General features: G+C 41.1%; 1 protein-coding gene across 4 annotated transcripts in view; it reads right to left on the reverse strand.

The window, feature by feature from the left end:
- LOC121360548 (synaptotagmin binding cytoplasmic RNA interacting protein) overlaps positions 1–19,536 on the reverse strand; it is a 26,133-nt gene extending 6,597 nt beyond the window's left edge. For 3 of the 4 annotated variants that reach the window (XM_041480455.1, XM_041480454.1, XM_041480452.1), the window contains exons 1-9: positions 17,751–17,910; positions 16,760–16,878; positions 16,475–16,582; positions 14,608–14,721; positions 14,346–14,522; positions 9,179–9,314; positions 8,279–8,484; positions 3,189–3,338; positions 1,710–1,831 (exon numbers count right to left, since the gene is read on the reverse strand). In XM_041480455.1, the coding sequence (XP_041336389.1) occupies positions 1,710–1,831; positions 3,189–3,338; positions 8,279–8,484; positions 9,179–9,314; positions 14,346–14,522; positions 14,608–14,721; positions 16,475–16,582; positions 16,760–16,878; positions 17,751–17,898 (1,280 nt within the window). In that variant the 5' untranslated portion in view covers positions 17,899–17,910. Of the gene's footprint in view, positions 1–1,709; positions 1,832–3,188; positions 3,339–8,278; positions 8,485–9,178; positions 9,315–14,345; positions 14,523–14,607; positions 14,722–16,474; positions 16,583–16,759; positions 16,879–17,750; positions 17,911–19,211 lie in introns of those variants that run through there. The other variant, XM_041480456.1, reaches the window with a different exon arrangement.
- Positions 19,537–24,036: the final 4,500 nt, after the last annotated feature.

A 24,036-nucleotide genomic window follows, 5' to 3' on the forward strand; every position in this document is an offset into this window, starting at 1 on the left:
GCAAACTGCAAATTATCTCCGAGATCTTAAGATGTCACTCTATACTTGTCAAATAACTGGGATACAGACTTAAAAACACACATATCCTTCTATTCCCACACATTTTGGAATCCTAGGAATATTAAAAACCCTTACAATTCACTAATGAACAGTAGTATTCAAAACCAGAAAATGCCTGGAGTTAATCAAACTTGCTGCTTTCCTACTGCCTTAACAGCTCAGAAAAACAAAGGCTCATAGAGACTTCCCAAATGAAAGAACTACTGCCCAAGTGGCATTACCATATCTCTGCCTAGAGGAGTAAGAGAGACAGTCCTACTGTACCTACCTCCACAAATGAGATATGCACATCCTAAACAAAAGCAGAGGGAGGCAGATAAAATACAGCACGTTAATATTAGAGGTGGCCTGTGACAGAAGACTCCCAGTGTTATTAATACATGCATGCTACCCTGAAGTAGTAAAACTGCATATAAGATAATCTGCAGGGAAGAGTTGGGTGGGGAGCAGGAATCACACAGCACAATAACAAATTCAAATGCATTTTAAAAAAAATCTTCCTTTTCATCACTGGAGACAGGCCATCATTAGATTTTGAATACTGAGCTAGTAAATATGTTTGCATATTGCAGTGAGAATGTTTTTTAGTGATTACTCAAATTCAATGCAAGAAAGTTTATATCCAATCAGAGACAACACAACCATGCCAACAACTGCCACTGTGACACAACTGTGTCACTTTCAACCGCCTTCTAGATTTTAATTAAATGAACAGGTATTTATGGTGGCATTGCCAAGATGCAGAATACACAGCAAGAAGTACAGCTGTATCAGCAAAAGATTTAAGCAGAACAGAAAAGGCCTGCTTGGCACAGAAGAGAAGCTAAAGAAAAAAGAAGAAATTCACTTCTTACAGTAACACCAGATGCCCAAGGAAGAACAAAAGGGCTAATAAAGTTACGAGAACTATAAGCAGGGCAAACTTAACCAATTCCATGTGTACAGTAGGTCACCATGTGGAGATCTCTATTAATCCTGCAACCTCACTATTCCATCTTCTTGGATGCTGCACAACAGCACTTCCAAGTTATTTTTGGAAGTAAAGTGGGGGAGGGAATCTGGTTAAGAAAGCAGGAAGATACCCAGGAAGAAAAACACATGAGAACATTAAGCAGAACACACCAGCAAGAAACTGCCATTTTTTTGTTGTTGTTTTTAACCATGCTCAGCATTTACTAGTGCAAGATCTCTATCAGTATGAGTTCATAAGCTTCATGGGCACATGTATCTTCTGGAAGCAAGAATGAAAGGAAGGTCCTGATATTCTGTGAGTACTTTACTAAAGAGGGGATGCTGTATCAATATTACTAAGCCTGCCGAGAGAAACATAATGCTAAGTTCATCCATGTGACATCACTGCAGAAGTGCAGGGAAATTCAGAATAAAAAATGGGAAGTATGTAAGTTTCATGACCTTCAGATAGTTGCTCCAGTGCTCTCACACTTAATAAGCAGAGCAAGACAGTACCTAAATTATCACTAAACACCACTATTAGATTTTTTTATGCAAACAAAAATGAATCCAACATCTTTCAGAGAAGCCTGTATAAACTACAGTATATCTAATAGAATACCCAGATGTTCTAATTTGACAGGATTGTATGTGTCTTTCAGAAGTAATACAACATAACTACATGCATTTACACTTACATCTGATTTTTAGCCGCTTGTCTCTGAGCTTTCCGTTCTTTCCTTTTTTGATCTGGTGGCTTAGCAAAAACAATTTCAATGTTTTCTCCCTCTAAATCTTTGCCATTCATTTCTTCCATTGCCTGAAGGAATTAACCAGACTTTAAATATACTTCCAAGCACATCTGAAGTTATTAATTTTTCTCTACCTTTTAGAGTATGCATTTTTAAATTTGTTATCCATAGCTAAAATAACAATATAAAGCTAAAAAAAAATTTAGACAATCAGACAGCATAGTATTATGGGTTGCAGTTATGCATTTCTTCTGAACTTGGCTCTCAAACCCAGGACTTCATGTATCATTTTAGAAATCTTCCCCTCAAAACTGAAAACAGGCTTCAATCTTTGCAAGCTGTTACAGTTAATGAAGTGGCAGAACTGTCCTCTGAAACTGCACATTTTGTAATCCATGAATAAATTCCTAATGTCAGCACACATGCAAACAGCAGAGCTCAGTATATTCTGCTATTCCTTTATTTTACTTGCAATACTTATCACTTTCTTTTTCAACCAGAAGCCAAAAATTAAAGACTCATTCTGATCACAAGGAAAAAACAAACCAACTACAAAAAATCCCAGCTCCTCCTCAGATCCACACCACCACCTCCCCACAACCCTCTCCTCAAAAAAAACCAAAAAAACAAAACCAAAACAAACAGCAAACCATCAACTCCTCCCCTACCCTCCCTGCCATGTACAATTCCCATGGGCCACAGTTATTACTACAAGTTAATTTTGAGTAGAGGAATCCTAAAGTCTCTACCACTTTTAAGGACTCTACACAGCTAAGCCCTGACAGGATATATATCTTACTAAGACTCTTCCCATCATCTTCCTAAGCATCTGCTTTAAGACATATGGATATGTAAGAAAAACTGAATCCCCCTGTATCCTGTATCCACCCACAGAACATAAAAAACATGGATACACTACAGGCAGGAGGGGAATTACACTTTCCCTTCCTTAACAACACATGAAATCAAGACTGGGCTAGCAAAATCCAGGAATGACAATTACTAAATTGTCCAGCACCCCTCATTTTAAAAAAAAAAAAAAAAAAAAAAAAAAGTGTTTATTCCTGGAAAAATAAATAAAAAATATTACCTAAGTTTTTATCACCTGCCCTAGAGAAACTGTTTTAGATTTCTACCAATAATTTGGTGAGAAGAGTCATTCAACTTCTGGCACTTGAGTTTCAAATTGTAACAACATTATTATCTTAAAAGCTCATCTGCAGAATTACTTAGTGCAGGTGCATTTAAGATCCACTTTTCAAGCTAGAATTGCATCATGCTAGGAGACACCCAGAGAGGACAAAGTTATCAGTGACAGTGTCTTACCATTTCTCCAGACAAAGCTTTTTCTCAAATTAGAAGAAGCATACAGCTTCTAACAACACTACTTACATCAGACACACAGTTACAGTCCTCTTCACTTACCTTTACAGCACCATCCCGTTCATCAAAATGAATGAAAGCATAGTCTTTTAGCTTCTTCACTCGTTCTAGCTTTCCAAATTGACTGAAGGCCTTTTCTAGAATCTCCTCTGTTACAGTATTGGCAAGATTGCGTACAAACAAAACTTTTACCTAAGGGGGATTAAAAAAAAAAGACTTAGGAGTATGATCTAATTTCAAAACACTAAATGAAGCTTTGCAAGTTACTGCTATTGGCAGCACTGAAGAAACACCATTACATTTTCTGTACAGCATTTTATATACACATGAATATGTACACATAGTCACACAGCATGAGTTAGCTCCAAAATTCCCTGACAGAAATATTTAATCTGTTATCAAACATGATTACGTAAGTATTAGTATCCTGAAAGTCAATCCAATTTGTGTTAGTGTTTAAAAAGATCCTACCAGCTGTTACCTTCAACCCAGAACACTATCAAACTTGAGAGAAGGTAACCAGAATTGGTTACACACAAAACAATTAACTTATCAAAATATTTAATTGTTTAGACAGGCTTTAGCTCAGTTATTTGCAGAACAGTCATCACTGTAATATCTAGGTCAGAGGTGACAGGCCTGCAGCTTTCAAGCTGCTTAACTTGTGGTTCCCATGCTATAGCTACACCAAACACCTAATGTCAGGACTGTGCTTGCCTGAGGGGCACTCAGTGACCTGAAGCCGCTGCTGAAAGACAGAACCGCAGACAGAGTGGGATACTAAGGCTGACATTGGCCAGTTACCCTCAGCTTTCTCAAGTCAAACTGTGATGTTCCCTTGAGGAAGAGTCACCCCCAAATAACTGTGGAAGTTTATTCCCTCCCCTGGCTCACCACAGCATGCAGTATGACTCTTAAGCTACACAAAGACTTTTAGCTTCTAAAACCAGAAAGGCAAGTAATCATCCAATTCTTGATGGCCTGACATGGATTAAATCATCAATATATATTTTCATCAATCACCAACTGCACAAGATAAAGGAAAATCTAGAGCAGTCTGACAAAAGCTTAAAATAAACCCTTACTTAACATAGCAGACAACATATACTGGAAAGCAGTCATCACCTGTTAGTGACCTGACAGCATTGAAAAATTCATCTTTGTGTCCATGCTGAGGCTGGCCTTAATGACTAGACATGAGCATGTTTACATCATGCCACCCATGTGCTCTCACAATTTAAAAGACTCTTCCAACTTGTCGAGAAGATTCCTTCCCATGCTGGCACCACACACCTCCTATTGCCAAGGAATGCTCAGTCTTACCTGCCTACAGTGGAGCTGCCAATCAGCTGCAAGACCTGTAACTTCTGCTTACATCCTCTCTGCTCCTACTGGTTTCAAATTAGCTGAGGACATCAAATGACACTGCACATGGCAGCACTGACTCCTGACCCTGAATGTCAACACAAGTAACACAAGGTGTGAAAGGACCAAGGAAAGCATGCTTTGATTTCTGAAGCAGAGCTGTACTCTACTCCCACCACATAAAGGAATCCAATAAACCCAGACACCCTTTTTGGAGGAACTGCTATATAACTAAGTTACAAAAAGAACCAGGTCAGACTACCATACATCTGACTCACTCACTAGCTGAACTAGGATAGGATGCAGATTTGGAAGAAGGGATACTACAGACCATAAATCTAACCCAGTGTATAAACTCTAGACTTTGGCAATAGTTACTCCAGCTGACTCTCAGGAGATCATAAAAGTCATAGCAAACTCCACAAGGAAAGCTGTTTCCTATTATGTATTAAGCTTCTCCTACATGTCTTGATGGTAAGAGCAAACTTTATTTATTGTAACACACACATAACAACCATTTTTAGTAAAATATCCTAACTGCTACCTTAACCTTATTCCATGGAAATGAATTACAGGAAGTCCTGTGATGTAATCAATGGGTTTGAAAGCTACTAACTTTTAAACAAACGTTCCATATTCTTGTTCTTTAGAAAAGGATGAAAACTAGAACCTCACAAGGAACTCTAAGTAGCCTAATAAATCCATGATGACTGACATAATTACAAACTAGACAGAATAATCACTATTTTTTAAAAGATGCACTAATATAGGTTTTTTAAAGAAATAAAAAAACAACTGATTTAAATTTTCCCAGTGTAGACAAATCCATTAATCTCTAACAGCTGAATTTTTAACACCTTTGCTCATGCTACAGATTAGAAGTGTAACTGAATGAGTCAAAGATGATGTAAAAGCTATTAGGCAGGTTAAAGCATAGGGTGAGAGAAGATGAACCCATTTTTACTTCACTTAAGCCAGCTAAAAAGGGAGAGAAGTGGAAAAAAAAGGAAGTCTTCTTCATTAAAGCTCACACATTATTACACCAAGAATCCAGAGATACTTGTAACAAGCAATATACCGAGCACCAGCATTTTGTTTTCAAGGCAGAACTCACATTTAAAAAACTGCTTAAGATTAGACTATCCCAAAACCTCTGGTATCTGCTCCTTTTCCTCCTCTTACCTACAGCACAAACACTTCAGGCCACATTCTCCAAGGGATACTAGCCCTGTCTCTTGTTCTGTAATCTGCCAGACAGCCACAAGCATAAGACTTTATTTAGCTGCTTAACCTGCCACTCGAGAACGTCCTCTGCAGCCTCAGCCATCCTACAGAAATCAAGTAAAACATTAATATATTTAGCTAGACTACAGGTGTAAGAGGCAACAAAATGACACTTAGGAGAAATTAAACTACCTATACAGCTGTTTGTGAAGTTGGAAAAAAGTTCACTTTGGACCAGAAGTCAATACCTTAATTATACTCTGATCTGTTAGTACAAGTACTTATCTCCTGTAGCATCTAGCTTGAGAATCTAGCTTCATCTCTCATCATGCCCAAGCTACTTTGTATTGAAGGTAACAGTCCATTTAAATGATAATATTTACCCATACAGTACTCTCCACAACATTTTATCAGAAGGACAAAGGAAAAAAGACTTGAGTAGACATTTCAGAAATTTAAATTAGTAAGTGTCCATATATGGATGAAATGACATGCCGCTTCTGAAAGATTTAGAACACTGTTCACCTTCTGGCTCAATATGTGAATTTGTCCTCCTTATAGCTTGCTCTTATGGACTTGCTTTTCTAGCAGTCTCGACAAGAAAACTGATGACCAGATGATTATTCTAACACAAATAACCTGCTTATCCTAGTCAGTGTCCTCCAGAGCCTCCTACCATAGCAATGTGCAAGACGACATGGGTCAATAGCTTTCCCTTTGCTCTGGACTAAGAGTAGTCAGAGGCACTGACAGCCAATCTGCAGCTCACATCCAGGAGATTACCGACTGCAGCAGCAGCTCTGCTGCTCCTTCTCTTAGAAGAAAGATACCAAGAACAGAAAATAAACTTTACACTTAGAGAAGGGCCAGATACAGTCAGCTTCTGCACAGGTACAGCAGGTGGCCAAGAAAGACTGGAGTAAAGACGTCCCTTGTTGCAAGAATAAACTAAAGGACACAGCCAGTGAGGAAGGTCAGATGCCAATTATCATCTCAGTTTCTGTCTTCAGACACAACTCAGATGTTCTCTACTTTTTCAGTATTATTCATAGAGCCTCACTTTTCCATACGTCTTCAACCCAAACTTCACATCCTATCTTTGCCATGTGGCACCAGATGTATTCAAGGTGATTTTATCCATGTTTTCTACATTTCTTTCCTTTATTTTCAGTTTCTTCTCTTTTCATGTCCCATTTCAAATACAAAACAATAGAAGGTATTAACACATTCAAAAAACTGTACAATAAATGGAGCAAACCACAACCAAGTTTTAATTTCTTTAGCTTTTCACTCTGCACATCTGCAAACTTACTTAGGAGAGGTGCTTGATTATGTCCCCTAACATTTCTTTTCCATCTATTTTTTTATATCAGCAGAAATTGCTGCTTATTTATTTTAACAGTTTGGTGGACTAGGTCTCTTCTCTTTTGAGCCAAGAAACTAAACATACAGGCTGCCATATTTAGGAAGTGCCACCTTCCACAAATTTGACCTGCAAGACTCTTTCCCTACTGCTGACAGTCTATCATGCTGGGCAAGAAAAATAAAGTCTACAGACAAGATAGTCTAAAAGCTTCTGTAATACCTGTATTACAAAAGCAGCTTTTTCCCTAAAATGAGCCCCCACCCCAACCCTTTTCCCTTATGGCTCACCAAAGAGGAGATCCCAGCCAAGCTATCTTACTAGGTCCATCAAAGTAGGACTCCAGCAAGTGACGTGTCTCAGATGAGAGTAAAAGCACAGACGAAAAGCAAGCAAAGAGAAAGAGATAAGGATATGGGCTAGCTAAGAGTTTCCATTAAACAACTCAGCTACACAACACAACTGAAAAAGACAGGGTCGGGCAATATCCGATGGGCAAAAAAAAAAAATCAGGTCGGTTGTTTCTGGCAAGATACCAGGCACATATATATAAAACAACTGCTACAATGTACTTCAAAATGTTAACAGTCCAGACTTCAGCTTCACCTCAATATTCAAAATCCAAAATATTGCCAGTCTAGGTATTACAAGGAATTAACTCCCCCAAATTAAAAGTTAACTACTGGGCTCCAAACACAAGCTAATTACTGAACTTCTCAGAAGTAACTGCTAATAGCAACTGTGAAGATACATTTGTGTACATTTCAACACTGACACGTTCTTTCTAATGCTGAAGTGATACAGTTCCAGGTTTAAAAAGAATTAAGGCTGTTATGTGAGGATATCTCTATTTCTGTCCTTCCAAATACTAGGGTACAAAACCATTTTAACTCTAGAAGTCACCACCATTACTTCCAGGTAAAAAATTAACTACATCATCATATATGTCATTTTGACAAGAATTACTATTCAGCAGTGGGAACACAAAATAATATAAGGCCATATAAAGTTCTTATATCCACATAGTTTCTGAGGTATACTCATTTCTTATCATCACACCTACAACATCTCTGTCAAGAAGGCTGAAAAGATGTTATTTAATTTTAGGCTAATTCCAGGAAATACCTAATTTGGAACAGAGCACTTTAAATGTACTATGGTCCCCTTACGGCTTTATTACCTTTGCCATGACTTCAGGATCTGGGTCTTCTATAGGGTCAGCCCATTCCACTGTAACAACATTTCCCCAGACTTTCACTTTGCCACTCATTAGCCTACGTCTGGCCTGAGCAGCAGTTTTGTGATCTTCATATTCAAGAAAGCAGAAACCCCGGTTCTTTTTCTTGTCATCAGGCTGATGATACAATATGACATCTGTAAGACCCTCTGAAATGAAACAAAATATTTATTTGTTATGCTCTCAATCCACTGATTTGCATTATAAAGCATGGGTTGTCTTTGTAGCTATGGAAGAATACTCTTTCTCTAACTGAATGGAGAATTGGGGCAACCAAAAGTTTTGCTTTGTCAATTCTCCTCTTAAACACCTAAGTTACAACACTTTTCAGTGTGTTTTCTCCATAATGTCTAAACAACAAGAGATAAAAGTTGCATGACTTCAATACCTAAAAAGTTTATTGCTCCAGAGAACCTGAAGTCTTTGAAGAGAATTAAAATGTTTTCAAAAAAACATTCTTACAATTTAAGAATTCTAAAGCACAGAACCAGTTACATTCTTCGGCTTGCTTCAGTTTTGCCTTGAGAAGTTTTAAAGCATCCATTAGTATTGAAATTATTAAACTTTTAATTCAAATTTATTTGAACAGATTTTTAAACATTATACACTTAATCAAGAGGTACAGCTTAGAACCACCCATCCAGTCTAATTACAAATACCTCAGCCCTCAGCAAAGCAACCGTTTTTTAAAAACCCAAACAAACCCCAACATATAATACTGAGGGGTAAATGTTGAGTGCGCTCTGTTTGTTTTCTTCATCATTCAACTATAAGCTAAAAGACAGCTCATCACTGACCACATATGACACTTTCCAGTTCTACAAAACCTAGTCACTGACTCACCTGTTACTTTGCTGAATTCTTCAACAATTTGCTCCTTGGTTTTACTCTTAGGAATAGAGCCAACAAAAAGCCTATTATTGGCAACAGAGATGCATACACCAATGTGTTTTCCAGACCGAATTTCATGGTTGTTGTACTGCAACAAAAAATTATTGAACAATCATCAATTACAAATAATTTTCACCTCTGCAACAGCAGCATACCAAATATTTAACTTTGGAAAACTCAGAATTGAATGATACATTAAATTTTTGCAGCTTAACGCATTTTTACAATGCATATTTAACTACTCTGAAGTATACACATTTTCTAAAGTATCTCCACAATTTTAGCCGACAATTATTCTTCCTTCCTTGTTCAAGTCTCTCAACACTTTTTTCTTTAGAAACTTTTTCATACAGAACCATGCAAGTCATCCAGGTCAAGGCTTCTTCCTTCACAACCATGCAGAAAAAAAAAAATTCAAGTTCCTCTATAGGCTGTAGCTATAAATTCTTGATTTGTGTGTAACACAAGACATGAGTTGCAGTTAAAGTCAAATTCCCTTCTGAAGCTCCACAGTTAACAAAAGAGAGTTGTGATCAGGTCTTCTCCACAAAATGTTCAAGAGCAACTGGCAAATACTTTCCAAAGCATAAACATTACACATGTAAAGACAGTCAAAAGCAAGAAAAACTTTCTCATGACTTGAAATCCTAAGACTTCTGTAAAAATGCTTCTCCCATAACATCTGGAAGATACCCAGAACAAGTCAGCAGTTTAAGGGGAAAAAAAAAAAGTATTACTTTTAACAGTAGACATCTGTTAAGAAAACATCAAAAAATGCCTTTCCTTGAGATGCACAGACATGCATCATCCAAATAAGCAGCAGGGAGGACAACTGCTGGTATATCAACCCACTTCTAGCTGGAAGCCCTGCAACAGACAGGTCTTCTGCTCAGAAAATTAATTTTGTGGTCAACATCTTATTGCCAAGTAGCAGGACAGATTTTTAAAATTTCATCTAGCTATTTATTCCATGATTTACTTTGTACTTCATGGTAAATCTTACTACATAAGCTAGTTATCCTCCACCCCATCATGCTTTTTATGCAATAAAATCTGGTGGAAGAGGTTTCTTTTAATTTATCTTGGGCAAACAAAAACTCCACTTCTGAAAATTTTCTAACCTAGGTAACTGCACCAAAAGTGAGCCAAAAGGAGAACTGTACATGTGAAAAGGATGCAGAGTGACATCTTCACAATGAATTATGTCTTAAAACATAGCAGGAGACAACAAAGGACTTGATCTCCATATCTGTTGTCCATGTGGCAAAGGAATAGTTGCTTTTTAAGTAGGAAATTTAAGTAGGAGCAGCACTACCTGCATAGGAAGACTGCACATATATTATCTTCACTAATAAACATACACATTAATGAAGAGACAGATTATAGTAGCTAAAAAAGGAGTTTTCTAAGAAACACCTTTAAAGAAGCTGACAATTTATTGGTCTATGAAAGTGATTCTTCACTAACTGAACTGTACACTAGGAAACATTTCCTTGCATTAGGAATTTTTTTTTTTACTGAGAGGGTACTCAAACACTGAAACAGGCTTCCTAGAGAGGTGGTCAATGCCCCAAAGCTGTCACAGTCTAAGAGAGGCATCTGGACAACGCCCTTGATGACCAAGACGACAGCAACAGAAAAAAATTTCGGTCAGCCATGAAATGGTCAGGCAGATAGACTAGATGATCGTTGCAGGTCCCTTTCAAATTAAATACTCTATTCTATGTGGATAATAGAAAGTCTTATCCAACTATTCCTGCTAAAGTGTTAAAACCAAAGTTTGGCTACACATCTAATCTAATCTAATGTAAGAGTCACTCATACAACTCAGTATGCTGTATGAGAGTAAATTTAACCAAGTAAAATTAATATTTTCTACCATTTTGCAGTTCCACTGATAGTTTCTAGTAGTTTTTTCATCCTCCAGTGTATTAACCACTATTCTTCACTGCATGTTTCTCTCTACACAGAGAAAACAGTCTTCAGTTAGGTGTTCTTGACCGTCAAGTTGGTAATTTTTAGGCAAATACATTGCATACCATCTGCAAACTCCGATTAGCCATAAAAAGGTTCAGATCATGATCTGGGTAAAGTGCCAAAACAGTCAGGCTACCGAAGTAGCTATGTCAGCATACTGCTTCCCCCTCCTGTCACCATGGAATCTGTGTCTGAAGTCACTAGCAGAATTTGCCACCCTCTAGACAATGTAGTAGTTTTGGTTTTTTCTGACTTATGTAAGAACTTACTCACTAACAAGTCAAAATATGCAGGTCTGTCCTGTCACTTTACTAACCTAAATTTTCACTACCAATTTTAGTTTACTAGGAGCAAATGGCAAGCTGTACCTCCATGCATAGTTGGCAAACTGCTTAACTCACCTGTACTTCCATTCTGATCAAGCTTACACCTGTTTTAGTCAAAAATATACTGAATGCTTCAACAGTTTTCAGTATGTTTGCCTACAAGCTTCACCTCAAAAGTTTTTATTCTGTACATATCTACAGTGACTTTATTCACACAGAAAAACTTCACTCTAGCAACTTTTTATGAAATAGGAAGGAGAACTGAACATGTGTGCAAAAGAACACAACCAGAATTGCAATTCTTAAACAGTATAAAGTAAACATGTTAACTGGGGAAAAAGTGACTGAGATAAAAAAAAAGTCATACTTTGACAGTGAATGCTTGTGTGAACATCTGAGATGCCACCTCTACTTAACTACCAAAGGGTTAACCACACTGAATTAAATACTAGTCTCAAAAACAGGAGAGAATTCCCCAAATTGTGTTTAAAATAGTTCTGGCTGTGCTTAAGACAAAAATGGAGTGATACTATGGCCTGATACTGAGAAGAATTACAGATATGAAGAGTAATTAATTATAAGTAGCTTAAAAATACATATGCATAAACAAAATCAAGACTTCAACCTTTTAAACTGCAAGACTTCTTTTTGTCAACAAATAAAGTAAGTGAACATTTTAGTGTATCCAGAAGTTTTAGATCAGTTTTACATTAAGTTGACCTACAGACTGTGGAAGATACATACAGCAGACACACAAATATTAACTGTATGCAAAATATGTTACATCAACTCCAAGAGCCTGAAGACAGGTAACTCTACTGTAGTTTGGTATTGACAAAAACACAGCTGTCTCTTATTACTCAAAAGCCTATAGGCAATGCAGAGACTTTTAATCTCATTTTTTCTATATCGTCCTGAAGAAAAAAAAAAGGCCTCTTGGAAAAAGATGGGAAATAACAGAAGAACTATTATCCCAAAAAGTCCAGAAAGCTGGGAAGTTGCATACACCTGAGAAGACTGTAGACAGTATCAAAAACAACACCACCTGTTAAAATAAAAGGTTATGAAAATGGCTAGGATCAAGTGTTCAGTGTTTTGAAGAGGTCTTCCAGCAGTCTCTCCCATGCATGTGTAACTACAAGCATGTGTAATACTACATGCATGTGTAATACAAGTTATAGACTTACAATTTTCAGCTGAACTCAACAGCCACAATTTGCTAATACGCCTGCAAACCACTTACACATAACTTGGGAAACTTATATACCAAACTAGCCGGTCAACTATGGTTGAAATCACTCCAAAAAACCTGACACATATCACAGAATCCAATTTAAGACTAACTGCTTTCTACAGGTTTAGCATGAGAGTTGAAGGACTGCTCCATCAACTGCAACACTTCTCAGCTATTACTTTCAGCGGCTATTTAACTCACAAGCAGAACACAGTGTGCTTTTTTCCTGCATATCAAAGATCAGACATAAAGGGACATCAACTATCTCCTTCCCTCGTATCCTTTAGTGGAAGACTAAGGTTAGGATCTGATGTTACTTTTCTGGAAACAGGACTTGAATGACTTTCCAGGGCATGTTTCCTTTAAGCAAAATCCAGCTTAATGAAGAAAAATTTGGTTTGTTTCATTTATTAGGTGCCTCTGAGAACTTATTTGATTTGATTCACTGTTCCACTAAGTTTTGAGAGTTAACTCCTAAGAGTTCACACACACTCTGAACAGCTAAGTTGACAATGAAAAGCACAAAGAGAACACAGTTATCCCCAGTGTATCTAACTTCACACTGGAACAACCAACTGTTCTTATTTAAACAGCTAATCAGCATATACCACATTGGTTTTGTACTTCCACTTTTGCAGATAGGTTTGTGCTTTCTCAAAACAAATTTCCATTTTCAGCTTGATTTGTCTCCACCAACTGACTTAGATGTCAATAGGGTACCTTAGTTTAAGCTATACCTCATTACAAACCAAGGTTTTTAGCTAACCCTACTACAGCAATACAGTATCGGTACACTTTAGAATGCATATGGTTAGCACTCACAAGTCATACCACACACTAATCTTGGCCGTATCAGTGTAGCAGTAACCAGCTCAAAAAATTCAAATTTAACTTAGCCAGGAAAATAAAGGCGCTGTGCAAGGATCAGGGTAGTGTTTCTCTCCACCCTCTTCTTTAGTGATAGGTACTTTATGCATAAAACCTGAGAAGCTTATTAGGAGTATACCATATCAAACTATTTCCTACCTCTGTGTAAAACAGAGGGAATGCTCCTTAGACTGGCAGGATTTATGATGTTTTCCTGTCAGCTGCAGCAAACAGAACAGACCTTCAATGCTCAAGCGACATTTTTTCCCCATGTGAAGTATCTTATAAAATTCTGTGACTTTGAAGCACTTTTCCAGCACGGGCCCCCTGCTGGTGCAGAAACACATCAGGAGTCAGAGACACCCTGACCAGCACTGCCCTTGTTCCACAGCAACTCAAACACCACTGCTCTCCAGAACTCACACAGATGCAGACAGCTCAGAAGTCACCACTGCTAATACAACTTTGGTTAATAATAAAGGCTCATCTAACTGGACCAAAGAGCAGTCCATCAGCTTTTTTTTCCTCTGTCCCTAATGCAGTCAGAAAATCTTCATATGCAATGAGGAAATAAATTTAACACCTAGTGGAAATTATTAACTAATCTAACAATAACCGTTTCACCTTAAGCATTTAAGCACTAGGACCAAGAGGACAACTGCTTCTGAGCCAGAGTGCACTTCATCAAAAAAGAAAAAAATCCAAGAAAACTTACCAGTTTAACAGCTTCCTGAGCTGCTTCTTTAGTACAAAAAGTGACAAAAGCATATCCTCTGTTTAGACCAGTTAGTGGATCCATCATTAAGCGCAGATCCCATATAGGTCCGGCTTTCTCAAATAATGGAACAAGTTCATCTTCAAACAAATCTCTCGGAATCTTGCCCACAAATATCTACAACAGACATACAAAGCACTGTTTATAAAAAGTATTTCCAATGAGTAAGTCTACATCTGCATAAACATCTTCTCCTTCTTACCTCTGTACCAACAGAAGGTTGCTGTCCTGAATATACAGACTCTGGAGGAGGTCCACCATACTTCCTCTGTCCAGTAGTCACATCAAGAGTGTAGCCAGTTCTCTCCAACAGTGCCTTCAAGTAAAAAACTTAGAATTTTAAAATCACATATGAACTGAGCAAGTTTAGCTGCACTTCAGTCACAGACAGACACTCTTCTAATTCCTTTTAAACTGTACTGCTTTGAAGCTCCTACAAACAAATCTACTGCTGGTACTTCAACAAGAAACTTGCAAAACAATTAACAGAACTATTAAGTCAAGAAACGCTGCTAGAAAATTAGAGATTCACATCCAGTTTTCCCAATTCCTTCATTTTCATTAAAAAAAAAAAAAAAGCCAAGTAATATAATAGTAACAGAGCTTCCCTTTAATTAGGAAGATCTTAGTCTGAGCCACTTCTTGTTTTGGCATGTCCAATCCTGCAGACATTTATGCAGAAGAGTTCCCTGCACTTAATGAGATTACTCATAAGTGTGAAGGTAAAGAACACATGTTTAAGTGCTTACACCCCTGGAACACTGTACAGACTGCTTCAGGAACCCAACCACCAAAGTGGTAGCACTACTTCCTTTCTCTTATCATCCCCCCTTCCAAATCCTTGTGGGCTTTAACAGGATCCCAGGACAACTAACCCTCACTAGAACCACTGCATGTAGTTATAGATACAGTCAGATATAGTTACAGGCATAATACCAACTTAAAATGTTAGCTGACATTCAGTATGCAAACACATGAGAAACTCCTCTGAAATTAAGTCTTTCATAATAATTTTGTATAAAGACAAATCAACTCCACATACAAAGAAACTCCATATTAAACAAATCAAATTATAGTCAAGAGTTAGTAATTTTACAGCTACAAAATTGCAGTTATTTTAAATGCTAGAGCCATCAGCAGTAAAACCCACTTGAAGTTATTAACCAAGTCCTCATAATATTGTTGTTTTATGTGGAAGTGACAAAAATTGTACCAGTTTTTTTTTTTTTTTTAAATTTATAATTAATGGCATCTCAGCCTCAAAGTCAAGAGAAAAAAAGATCTTCTAATTTTACAGGGTACACAGTTATTTGTAACTATCATTTTATACTATATACGTGAAGTGTCAAAGAAGAAAGGTTCTTTGGGGTTTTTTTACGACATCACCTAAGCATGCTTAGATGGTTTTCCTTCCCTTAGCTTTGGTAAAATTGCTAATCACAGTATTTTAAAATAAATCATTATATGCCTGACTCTTGAGAAAGGAGTCTCTTGCTAGCAGCAGACATGGTCAAAAAAATAATTTACCCATTAAGACAGTTTGGGGTACAGCTTATGAGCAGAGTGTTTATGTCATAAGAAATGGGCTAAATCCTAAATCCATTACAATCTGTTTTTTCAGACACGTGGTATCTCCTCCCTATTGTGGAGTGCTCTAAATCTGAACTAAGGGGGCGGAGTGGAAACAACAACAAAAAAAACCAAACACAAAAAACAATCAGCAGTAGCTGAACTTATGCATTTTGAACTTGAGTAACTATGCTGACAAGTATGCACAAACTTTTTACTGCGAAGTAGAGTAGCTGTCTCAGTAAGACACAGAGCAATTGTGAAACCTTTTTCGCTTTTTTATGTTCAGTTCCAGCAATATATTAACTTTCTACTTGAAAAGGAAGAAGTGCAAGACATAATTTCAAGGGACAGCTTTCAACAATGACAAATATGACAAATAATCTGTAATAATCTTTTTTTAAAAAAGCACAGTTCCAAAACAACCAACATAACTATCACAACAACTCGGAAAAACAAACAAAAGGTAGACCTCATGATTTTAATTTTTACTGACATACCTTAATTTTTGCCTCATCTGGTCCTTTGCTAGAATCTGCCACCTTGGTCCCCTGTTTTTCCCTCTGCCTGTATGTCTTCATGACTCCACATAAAAAGGCACTTTTGTTCTGCAAAAGATACAATCTTCAGTTCTGAAAACATGACAAGCCAGAATCTCCTTTTCCCTTGAACTAACAGTGTTCACTTCACATATCACACATGGATCGCTGAAGAGACTCAGACCTCTTCCCAGACAATTAACAGTTTATCCCTCAACAATTATACTGTAAATTGCTAAATGTTACCTGAACATGTGAGAGATCACTGTCTTTAAACTGCTGAAGCACTGCCAGTGCACCTTCTTCATTGAATTCCTTTAAAGCTTCAATAGCTCTTTCATCTAGATCGCTATGTGCAACTAGGCCTAGAGAAAAGAAAAAAAAAATTACTAATTATATTTGGTCAGTAATCTTTGTAAAACCTAATGTAGCATCCCTAACACGTTTCAGTGACCTCTAAATCAATTACTGATTAAAGTAAGTTACTATGCATAAAAAACCATTTAGTTCCTTTGAAGTTAAACATTTAAGGATATGTAATCCTTTAATTAAAACCAGAAAGAGATAGGACTCAGAGTAAAAGTTACTACATTTATGTGTTCATTTGACTTCTGTGAAACCCAGATGTTACATGGGCCAAGTTTAATTTCAATACCCTGAATCTGAATTCACAGGAGTCTATCAAAACCTACCAAAGCCTGACTTAGCTTGCCTTGTACCTTGGTGTACTTTTAGAAGACTATAAATACAAATGAACTGCAGCACTAAAAATGGCCAGCATGCTCCAAAAATCAAGCTTAAAATATGCTGGCTATTACCACATCTGAAAAAACCAACAGCATAACTTCTACATCCATGAGCCCAAACACCATGTCAGGAAGTATCACTTACACAAAAAGATGCATACCAAGGCTTTAGTTTCTTACTGTTACCTACAATTACCACAAAAAACGCACAAAGACCACATCACCTGCTCCTCCTAAAAATCATCTGTTGCCTATTCCAGCTGTTGCTCTGGTCCCCTGCATACTTCTTCCCACCCGTCAGCCCAAGTAGCCTGGGACTTTCCTCTGAAAGATACCACGATAAATTGAAATACTGAGTCTAAAACATCCAGATTTTGGTAAGACTGCAGTTCCCATACTTTTGGAAACCACAAAAAGTTGCTATTTTAGCCCAAAGACAGCAGAATCCAATAAACTATTGTATGTGTGGTTTTGCAAGTCTTAGATCTTACCTGCAACGTAAATTTCATCTAGTTTTTCAGCAACTTTCTGTGGTAAACCAGCATCAAGCAATGTCTGGAAATGCTCAGAATGGGTAACTGCAGCAGAAGTATCCATGGGCTCTTCAGTACCATTCCCATTAACATGTTCAGTAGCCATGTTTCCAGATATCTGTTCAAATGCAATAAGCATCAAAATTAAGCTAGATATATCTTCAGGTAGAACAATTCAAGTGACAATACATGCAATAGACTACCCTATTCTTTGAAAGTCACAGGAAAAAATATAAAAAAATAGGAGATCACCGCCCTGACACTTTTTTTTTTTTTTTTTAGCTTTGCAAGGCGCAGGAAATTCCTCACAAGAAGCACTAACACAAAGGAAAGCCCTAACACCACTGCCTGGGGGGGGTGCGGTAGCTTTCACTGCAGATTTTACACAACCCAGACAGACACTGACTCACCTTCCCTCTCTCTAACACACTCCGTAAGACACTCTGAACAAGTTAGAAATGGAGCAAAAAGGCAAGAGCGGGGGTGGCAGGACAAGCGGACCTGCCACATGCACCGCGATACCGTCACTGACACTCGCTGCCGCCTCCACCGCCCGCTGTAAACTCGCTGTCCCTCGGCTCACGCCGCCTCTCCAGGCCCCGGGCGCGGCCGGGATCCCTTCCCGCCTCCACTTCGGTGCCGGCCGGGCAAGCGAGAGGAACAAAGCGCTCTTCCCAGCCCGCACCCACCCACGGCGGCGGCGGCCATGAGCCCGATGGAAACACGTGCTCCGCGCGTTCAGATGTCCTACAACTTCCTCCAGTGACCGACTTCCCCCCCTCCCCGCAACACTCCCGCGGGAGGAGCGGCTCCCCCCCGCCCGGAGCCCCGGCCATTCCCCACCTCTCACCCTATTCCCCCCGGAGAGAGGGTTGCAACACCCCGGGCCCGATTTCACCACCCGGCCCGGAGCTCGTGGAGCCTCCCGGCCCCGCCGCCGCCTCCCGGTCACACTCTTGTCCGGAACAATGCAAGGCCCCGTTTCCCAGCCAGGAAACACCGCTGCCCATCGCCCACCGCCTCCCGACGTGACCGGGGCCACGCCAAACCCGGGCGGCCCCGCTCCCCGCGCACACGCTGGGCACCGAGGCCGCGGTTCGTCCCCTGCCCCTCACGGGCAATGAATGGAGCGGCGGGGCCGGCGGGACAATAAGGCGGGAGCCACGCGCCCCGCGCCGGCCCGGCTCGGGTGGTGCCTCGGCCGCCGCCGCCACGCCGGGGCCGCGCACCGGCCCGGCCGCCCCCACCCGCCCGACAGCGGCGGCCACGAAGGCAGCGCCAGCAGCTCCTCCACCCATCGCGCAGCGCCCCGGCCCCACAGCGCTGCAGGGCCCCAGCGTGCGCCTCCCGCCCTGCGCCGCCTCAGCCCGCTCTGCCACCCGGCCCGCTTCCACCCGGCCAGCGCCCCGCCGCCCTGACCTGTGTGTGTCTGCGGGGTGAGAACCGCCGTGTGCGAAGGGTCTCTCGGGGCGCGGGTCGCGGCTCGGCGTGCTGAGGCGCTGCCCCCGTTCCGCGCTCCCGCGGCGGTGTGTCCGGGCAGTGCTGCTGCTGGAGCTGGCGTAAAATGGCGGCCGCTCGAGCGCTCACGCCGCTGCTGCTGCTGCTGCTGGCACCAGCCCCGGCCCCTTCCACTCCGCGCGGGGGGGGCGGGCGGAGGGCGGGCGGGAGCGGAGCGGGGGGAGAGGGAAGAGAAGAGGGGGAGGAGGAGGAGGAGGCGCCGCCGCGCGCGCTGGCGCAGCCCCAAAACCCGGGGTCTCCCAGGCAGCTCCGCAAGGGTTATATCGCCGGGCCCCGCCCGCGCGCGCGCGCGCCCGCCCTCCCTCCCCTCCGTTCGCCCCACGCGCGCGCTCTCCGCCTTCCATGCGGAGCGGCGCGCGCCGCTCCCTGGCTGTGTTCCTCCCTCCTTCCCGCGTGAAGCGCTGCCGAGGGGCGGCGGCGGCGGGACGAGCCCCGCGCGCGGACCGCGCGTTCCCCGGCGCCGCCCGCCTGCACCTGTGCGGGCTCGGCGCTAGCGGAGCGGCCGCGGCCGGAGCGGGATTGGGCGAGCGGCCGTTCCCACGGCGCGCAGGTGGCACAAAAAGGGGGAGAACGGCGGCGGCCGCAGGAGGGGGGGCCTGGGGAGAAAGTCCCGGCCCGCCGCGGGGAGGGGACGGAGGAGACAAAGCCACGCAGACAAAGGGAGGGGAGAGCCACGCTTTGTGTGGCTGCCGGCCAGGCGAGCCCGGCGGCGCTCGGCGTTCCCGCACTGGAGACGGGAGGCGCCTCACCCCTGCCCAGAGGGGCGCCCCGCGCTCAGCACCGGCCCCTCGGACTGCCCGCCCCGCCAGCCCGCCGGGCGGAGGCAGAGTCCGGCCAGGGGAACGGGAGTTTCCCTCAGGCGCTGCGCGGCGTGGCGGCGTCGACCGGGGCCCCGGGGCGGGGGTCGGCGGAGGGAAGGCGCTGAAAGCAGCACGGGCTGGGGCGCCGCGCAGCTCCAGCGCCCGAATTCCGCAGAACGGGCCCAGGAACGGGGCCTTTGCCCCGCAGCCACGCTTGGAGCGCGCCCTCGGTGGTGATTTAACTTTCTCCTGATGGCCCCAGTGGAATGCGGGTCTGCCTGCACAGCGCTGTCAGAGGCGGGTTCCGTGCTGGAGCGTGCACTTCAGAATGCCCGTTCTGAGCACGTCGCGCTTGCACACCCCCCACGAGAAACTTGGAAACCGACCTTCTGATCTCTGCCAGAGTTGTGTGTCCAGATAAAGACAGCAAAACGGAGGCAGGAAGGCACATACAGTATTACTCACTTCCCCAGAGGCAGCTCAGCCACAAGTTGAGCAGTGCCTGCTGCCCCTGAGCCCGGCCGAACACTTCCAGCATATCTCCAGTACTTTAAAAACACTTGAACCTGTGCAGTGGAGCAAGCACAGACAATTACAGGGTTAGTTCAGTGTCAACAAATGCTCACATGCTGGCGTATAAGTATGTGAAACATACAGCTGGTATTCAGTGATACAAGGGAAAAAAAAAAAAAAGAACTCTTCAAGTATTTGATGAAATAGAATTTCAGTAAAAGCTGGACCATTCAGATTTGTCTGGAATAGCAACAAATACAAGGCAGATGTACGCTATCAAATAGTCCGGCTAATTTTTAATTCAAAAATTTTGATGAAATGTAATTTTTATTCTGATTTTGCCCCACTTTTACAAAAATGAAACCTCCTGAAAAAAACTAGTAAAACAAAAGGTAACTTTTCTAGTGGAAACCTGAGTGGTATTTTTAAAAATATCCTTTATAAAAATACATATTCTTTTTTCCTTTCAAAAGTTAATAACTTTTTCCAAGAACATAGCTGTCAGCTGGGCAGTGAAAGTAATATTCTCAAAAACAACCCTAGGAGCATATTTTCACATTTCTAATTTTTCCACTTTCGGAGAATTTGCACCAAAGCATGTTGTTTTCAGATGTTTACAGAAGGTGTTTCAGTGTTTATAGTACAGATGTGGTCCAGAATATTACCTAAATTTCATAAATGCATTTGTTCTCTGGAACTAATGAAAGTAGTGAAAAATCACAGAACCATTAGGAAGGGACTTCTGGAGATTATCCAGTCCAACTCCCCTGCTGGGAGTTGGATCTCCTAGAGCAGGAGATACAGGAACATGTCCAAGTGGGTTTGGAATTCTCCGGAGAGGGAGATCCACAACCTCCCTGGGGAGCCTGTTCCAGTGCTCTGCCACCCTCAATGTAAAGAAATTATACTTCACGTTGAGGTGGAACTTCTTGGGTTTCATTATAATTCTCAACCAGTCAATCTAACTGTAGCTGGCAAACTCTTTGAAAGTAACTCCTGCTTTAAGGCCCATTTTTAGAGGAAAACTCTTTTATGCATTTAACTTTTTCCTCCATAAAATGGAAGCAAAACCAATAAAAAGACTAGGACTAATGCAGTGAACAGATTTGCACCCTTATTTAAAATCACAGCTAACCCAGAGTTGCAGTCATTTGGTCCTTTGAAATTTTACATAGAAAGCAGGAAGCACAGAGTCTGACACACAATTCCTCCGAATATAGCTCCACTATTAGCCCTAATATGAAAACTAAAAGTGGCATGCCCAGGAAAACCCTGATAATAGCTCAACTGGGTAGAGCATCATCAGGCTTAATCCCTGGATGGGCTATTCACTTAAGAGTTGGACTCAATGATCCTTATGGGTCCCTTCCAACTCAGAATATTCTGTAATTCTGTGAAAACGTCCATGAAACCAGTGGGAGTATTTCTTTTTAATAATGTAAAACATTGATTGAAAAAATACCCTTGCCAAGAACATTTGCAGGTACTTACCTGGTGACTTAGATTTACATGAGGAGCTTGTCTGCACATGCCTGGAAGTTTGACATTTCTCACCATAATGAAAGTTGTATTGATTTGTAAATTTTCCTGGTATATGAAAACCCTGCCTGCTTCTGTTCCAGTTATAGCCACTGCAGAACCACACAGCTGGACTTCTGTTCCTCCCAGCACGTCCATGTAAAACCAGTGATTACAACAAGACCAACTACAGAGTAGCACAGATAAAGCAGCAAAAAATAAATTTAATTTAACAAATAGACTAAGATACCATTTTTTGCTTTGGAGCTACTTATATACAGTTAAACAATCGTATCCTAAACAAAGAACAAAAAATCTAGGAAATAGGAATCTTCCCTTCAGTTTCTATGACACCTAACCTTTCCAAAGTGTGTACTTATTAGAAATTTAGGCTTGTCTGTAGAATTCACTGTACTTGAACTATGAAATGCACCAGCTACAGCCCTAGGGGGTGGATCACTCTGCTCATGTAGCAAATGTCATCACTCAAAATAACAAAACAAGCCCCTTGTGCTGTGCCTGGCACAGCAGAATTCTGAAATTAATGAGCCACTCTTGGGGTTTCTCAGCAGTGTGCTTTTCAAGCCATTCCCTGCCCTTAGCCTGGTTGGTAAGGCTGCCAAGTTAATATATCTATATGTTTTAAAGATACTTCAGGAAAGGATTGCTGTCTTCATTTTATTCAGTGTAGTGCACAACTGGCTAGTGGCCTGTTTGCCCTGCGAGATCCTTGGTAAAATAAAGCTATTTGGGGAAATACCTGTTTAATTAAAAGTTTGTGCTATTTCTTCCTTTTATCACTCAAATTCTCTGTCTTAAAAGATAGGTTGCATTATAAAATGCAAGGCCTGTGTCTCTTAGGAGAAAAATGCAAGTCAGAAATTAATGAAAAAGGGATGAATCACATATGAAACTTCCTTCAGAAAAAATACTTTTCATATATGACTGTCTCAGTCTTTAATATGCAGATTTGAGAGTCCTTCCATTCTATAAAAAGTAGCTTACCATCTAAAATTGTCATATGATTTCAGCAAAGAAACTTTACTAACAGAGCTAATGGTAATATTTTCTTTTAACATTCTTTCCAGTTATATCCTTTGTGCATATACAAACTTTTTCAAATCTAAGCAGGGTAGTGCTTCTTAAAACCGAGGTTAGTCCCCCTTATATTTAAACTATTTCTAAAAGTCTAACTTTGATCCTGCTGATTCTTCAAACACTCCACTTCTTCTAACTAAGTCAGGAAAACAAAAGGAGCAAACAAAGCATTTGCAAATCCAGTATGATTCACAGCACCAGAGGCAATGGGCACAAACTGAAATACTCTGAAGATCAGGAAACACTTTTTCACTGCGAGAGCAACCACGTACTGGCACCAGCTGCCCAGGGAGGTTGTAGAGTCTCCATCCTCCAAGACATCCAAAACCTGTCTGGACATGGACCTGAGCATGTGGTGGGCCTGCTGGAACAGACAGACAGATTCTGTGATACAGTTCTTTACCCTGGATCCAGTTATATCCATGAATTGATGCTTCTTTCCCCTGCTCCCTTCCCCCAGTCAAAAACCTAAAGTAACTAAATTTTAACTAATTTTTAATTCTTCTATAGTTCTGCAAGATGGAAGAGGAGTCTGATCCTACAGACTTGACATGCTGCATTTCAAGGATTTGAGGTTGAAATCACCTGCATTCTGCTAAATATTTGCCCAGATAGTTGCAGGCAGAGAACAAGCCTGACAATGAGGAAGAATGAAGCTTTCCCAGGAATTTTTCTGCAGTTGAATTTAATGTATAGACTGAAGGTGTTAAGTTCTTCTCTCACTTTTGTTTTACGTCTGTGCTGTAGTAACACTGCCAGTGAAAGAAAGCGTATCGAACTGCTCATTTTTTAAAGTA

The sequence above is a fragment of the Pyrgilauda ruficollis genome, unplaced genomic scaffold (genome assembly GCF_017590135.1).
Source record: "Pyrgilauda ruficollis isolate IOZ18807 unplaced genomic scaffold, ASM1759013v1 scaffold51, whole genome shotgun sequence".
In the NCBI taxonomy this organism is placed as follows: domain Eukaryota; kingdom Metazoa; phylum Chordata; class Aves; order Passeriformes; family Passeridae; genus Pyrgilauda; species Pyrgilauda ruficollis.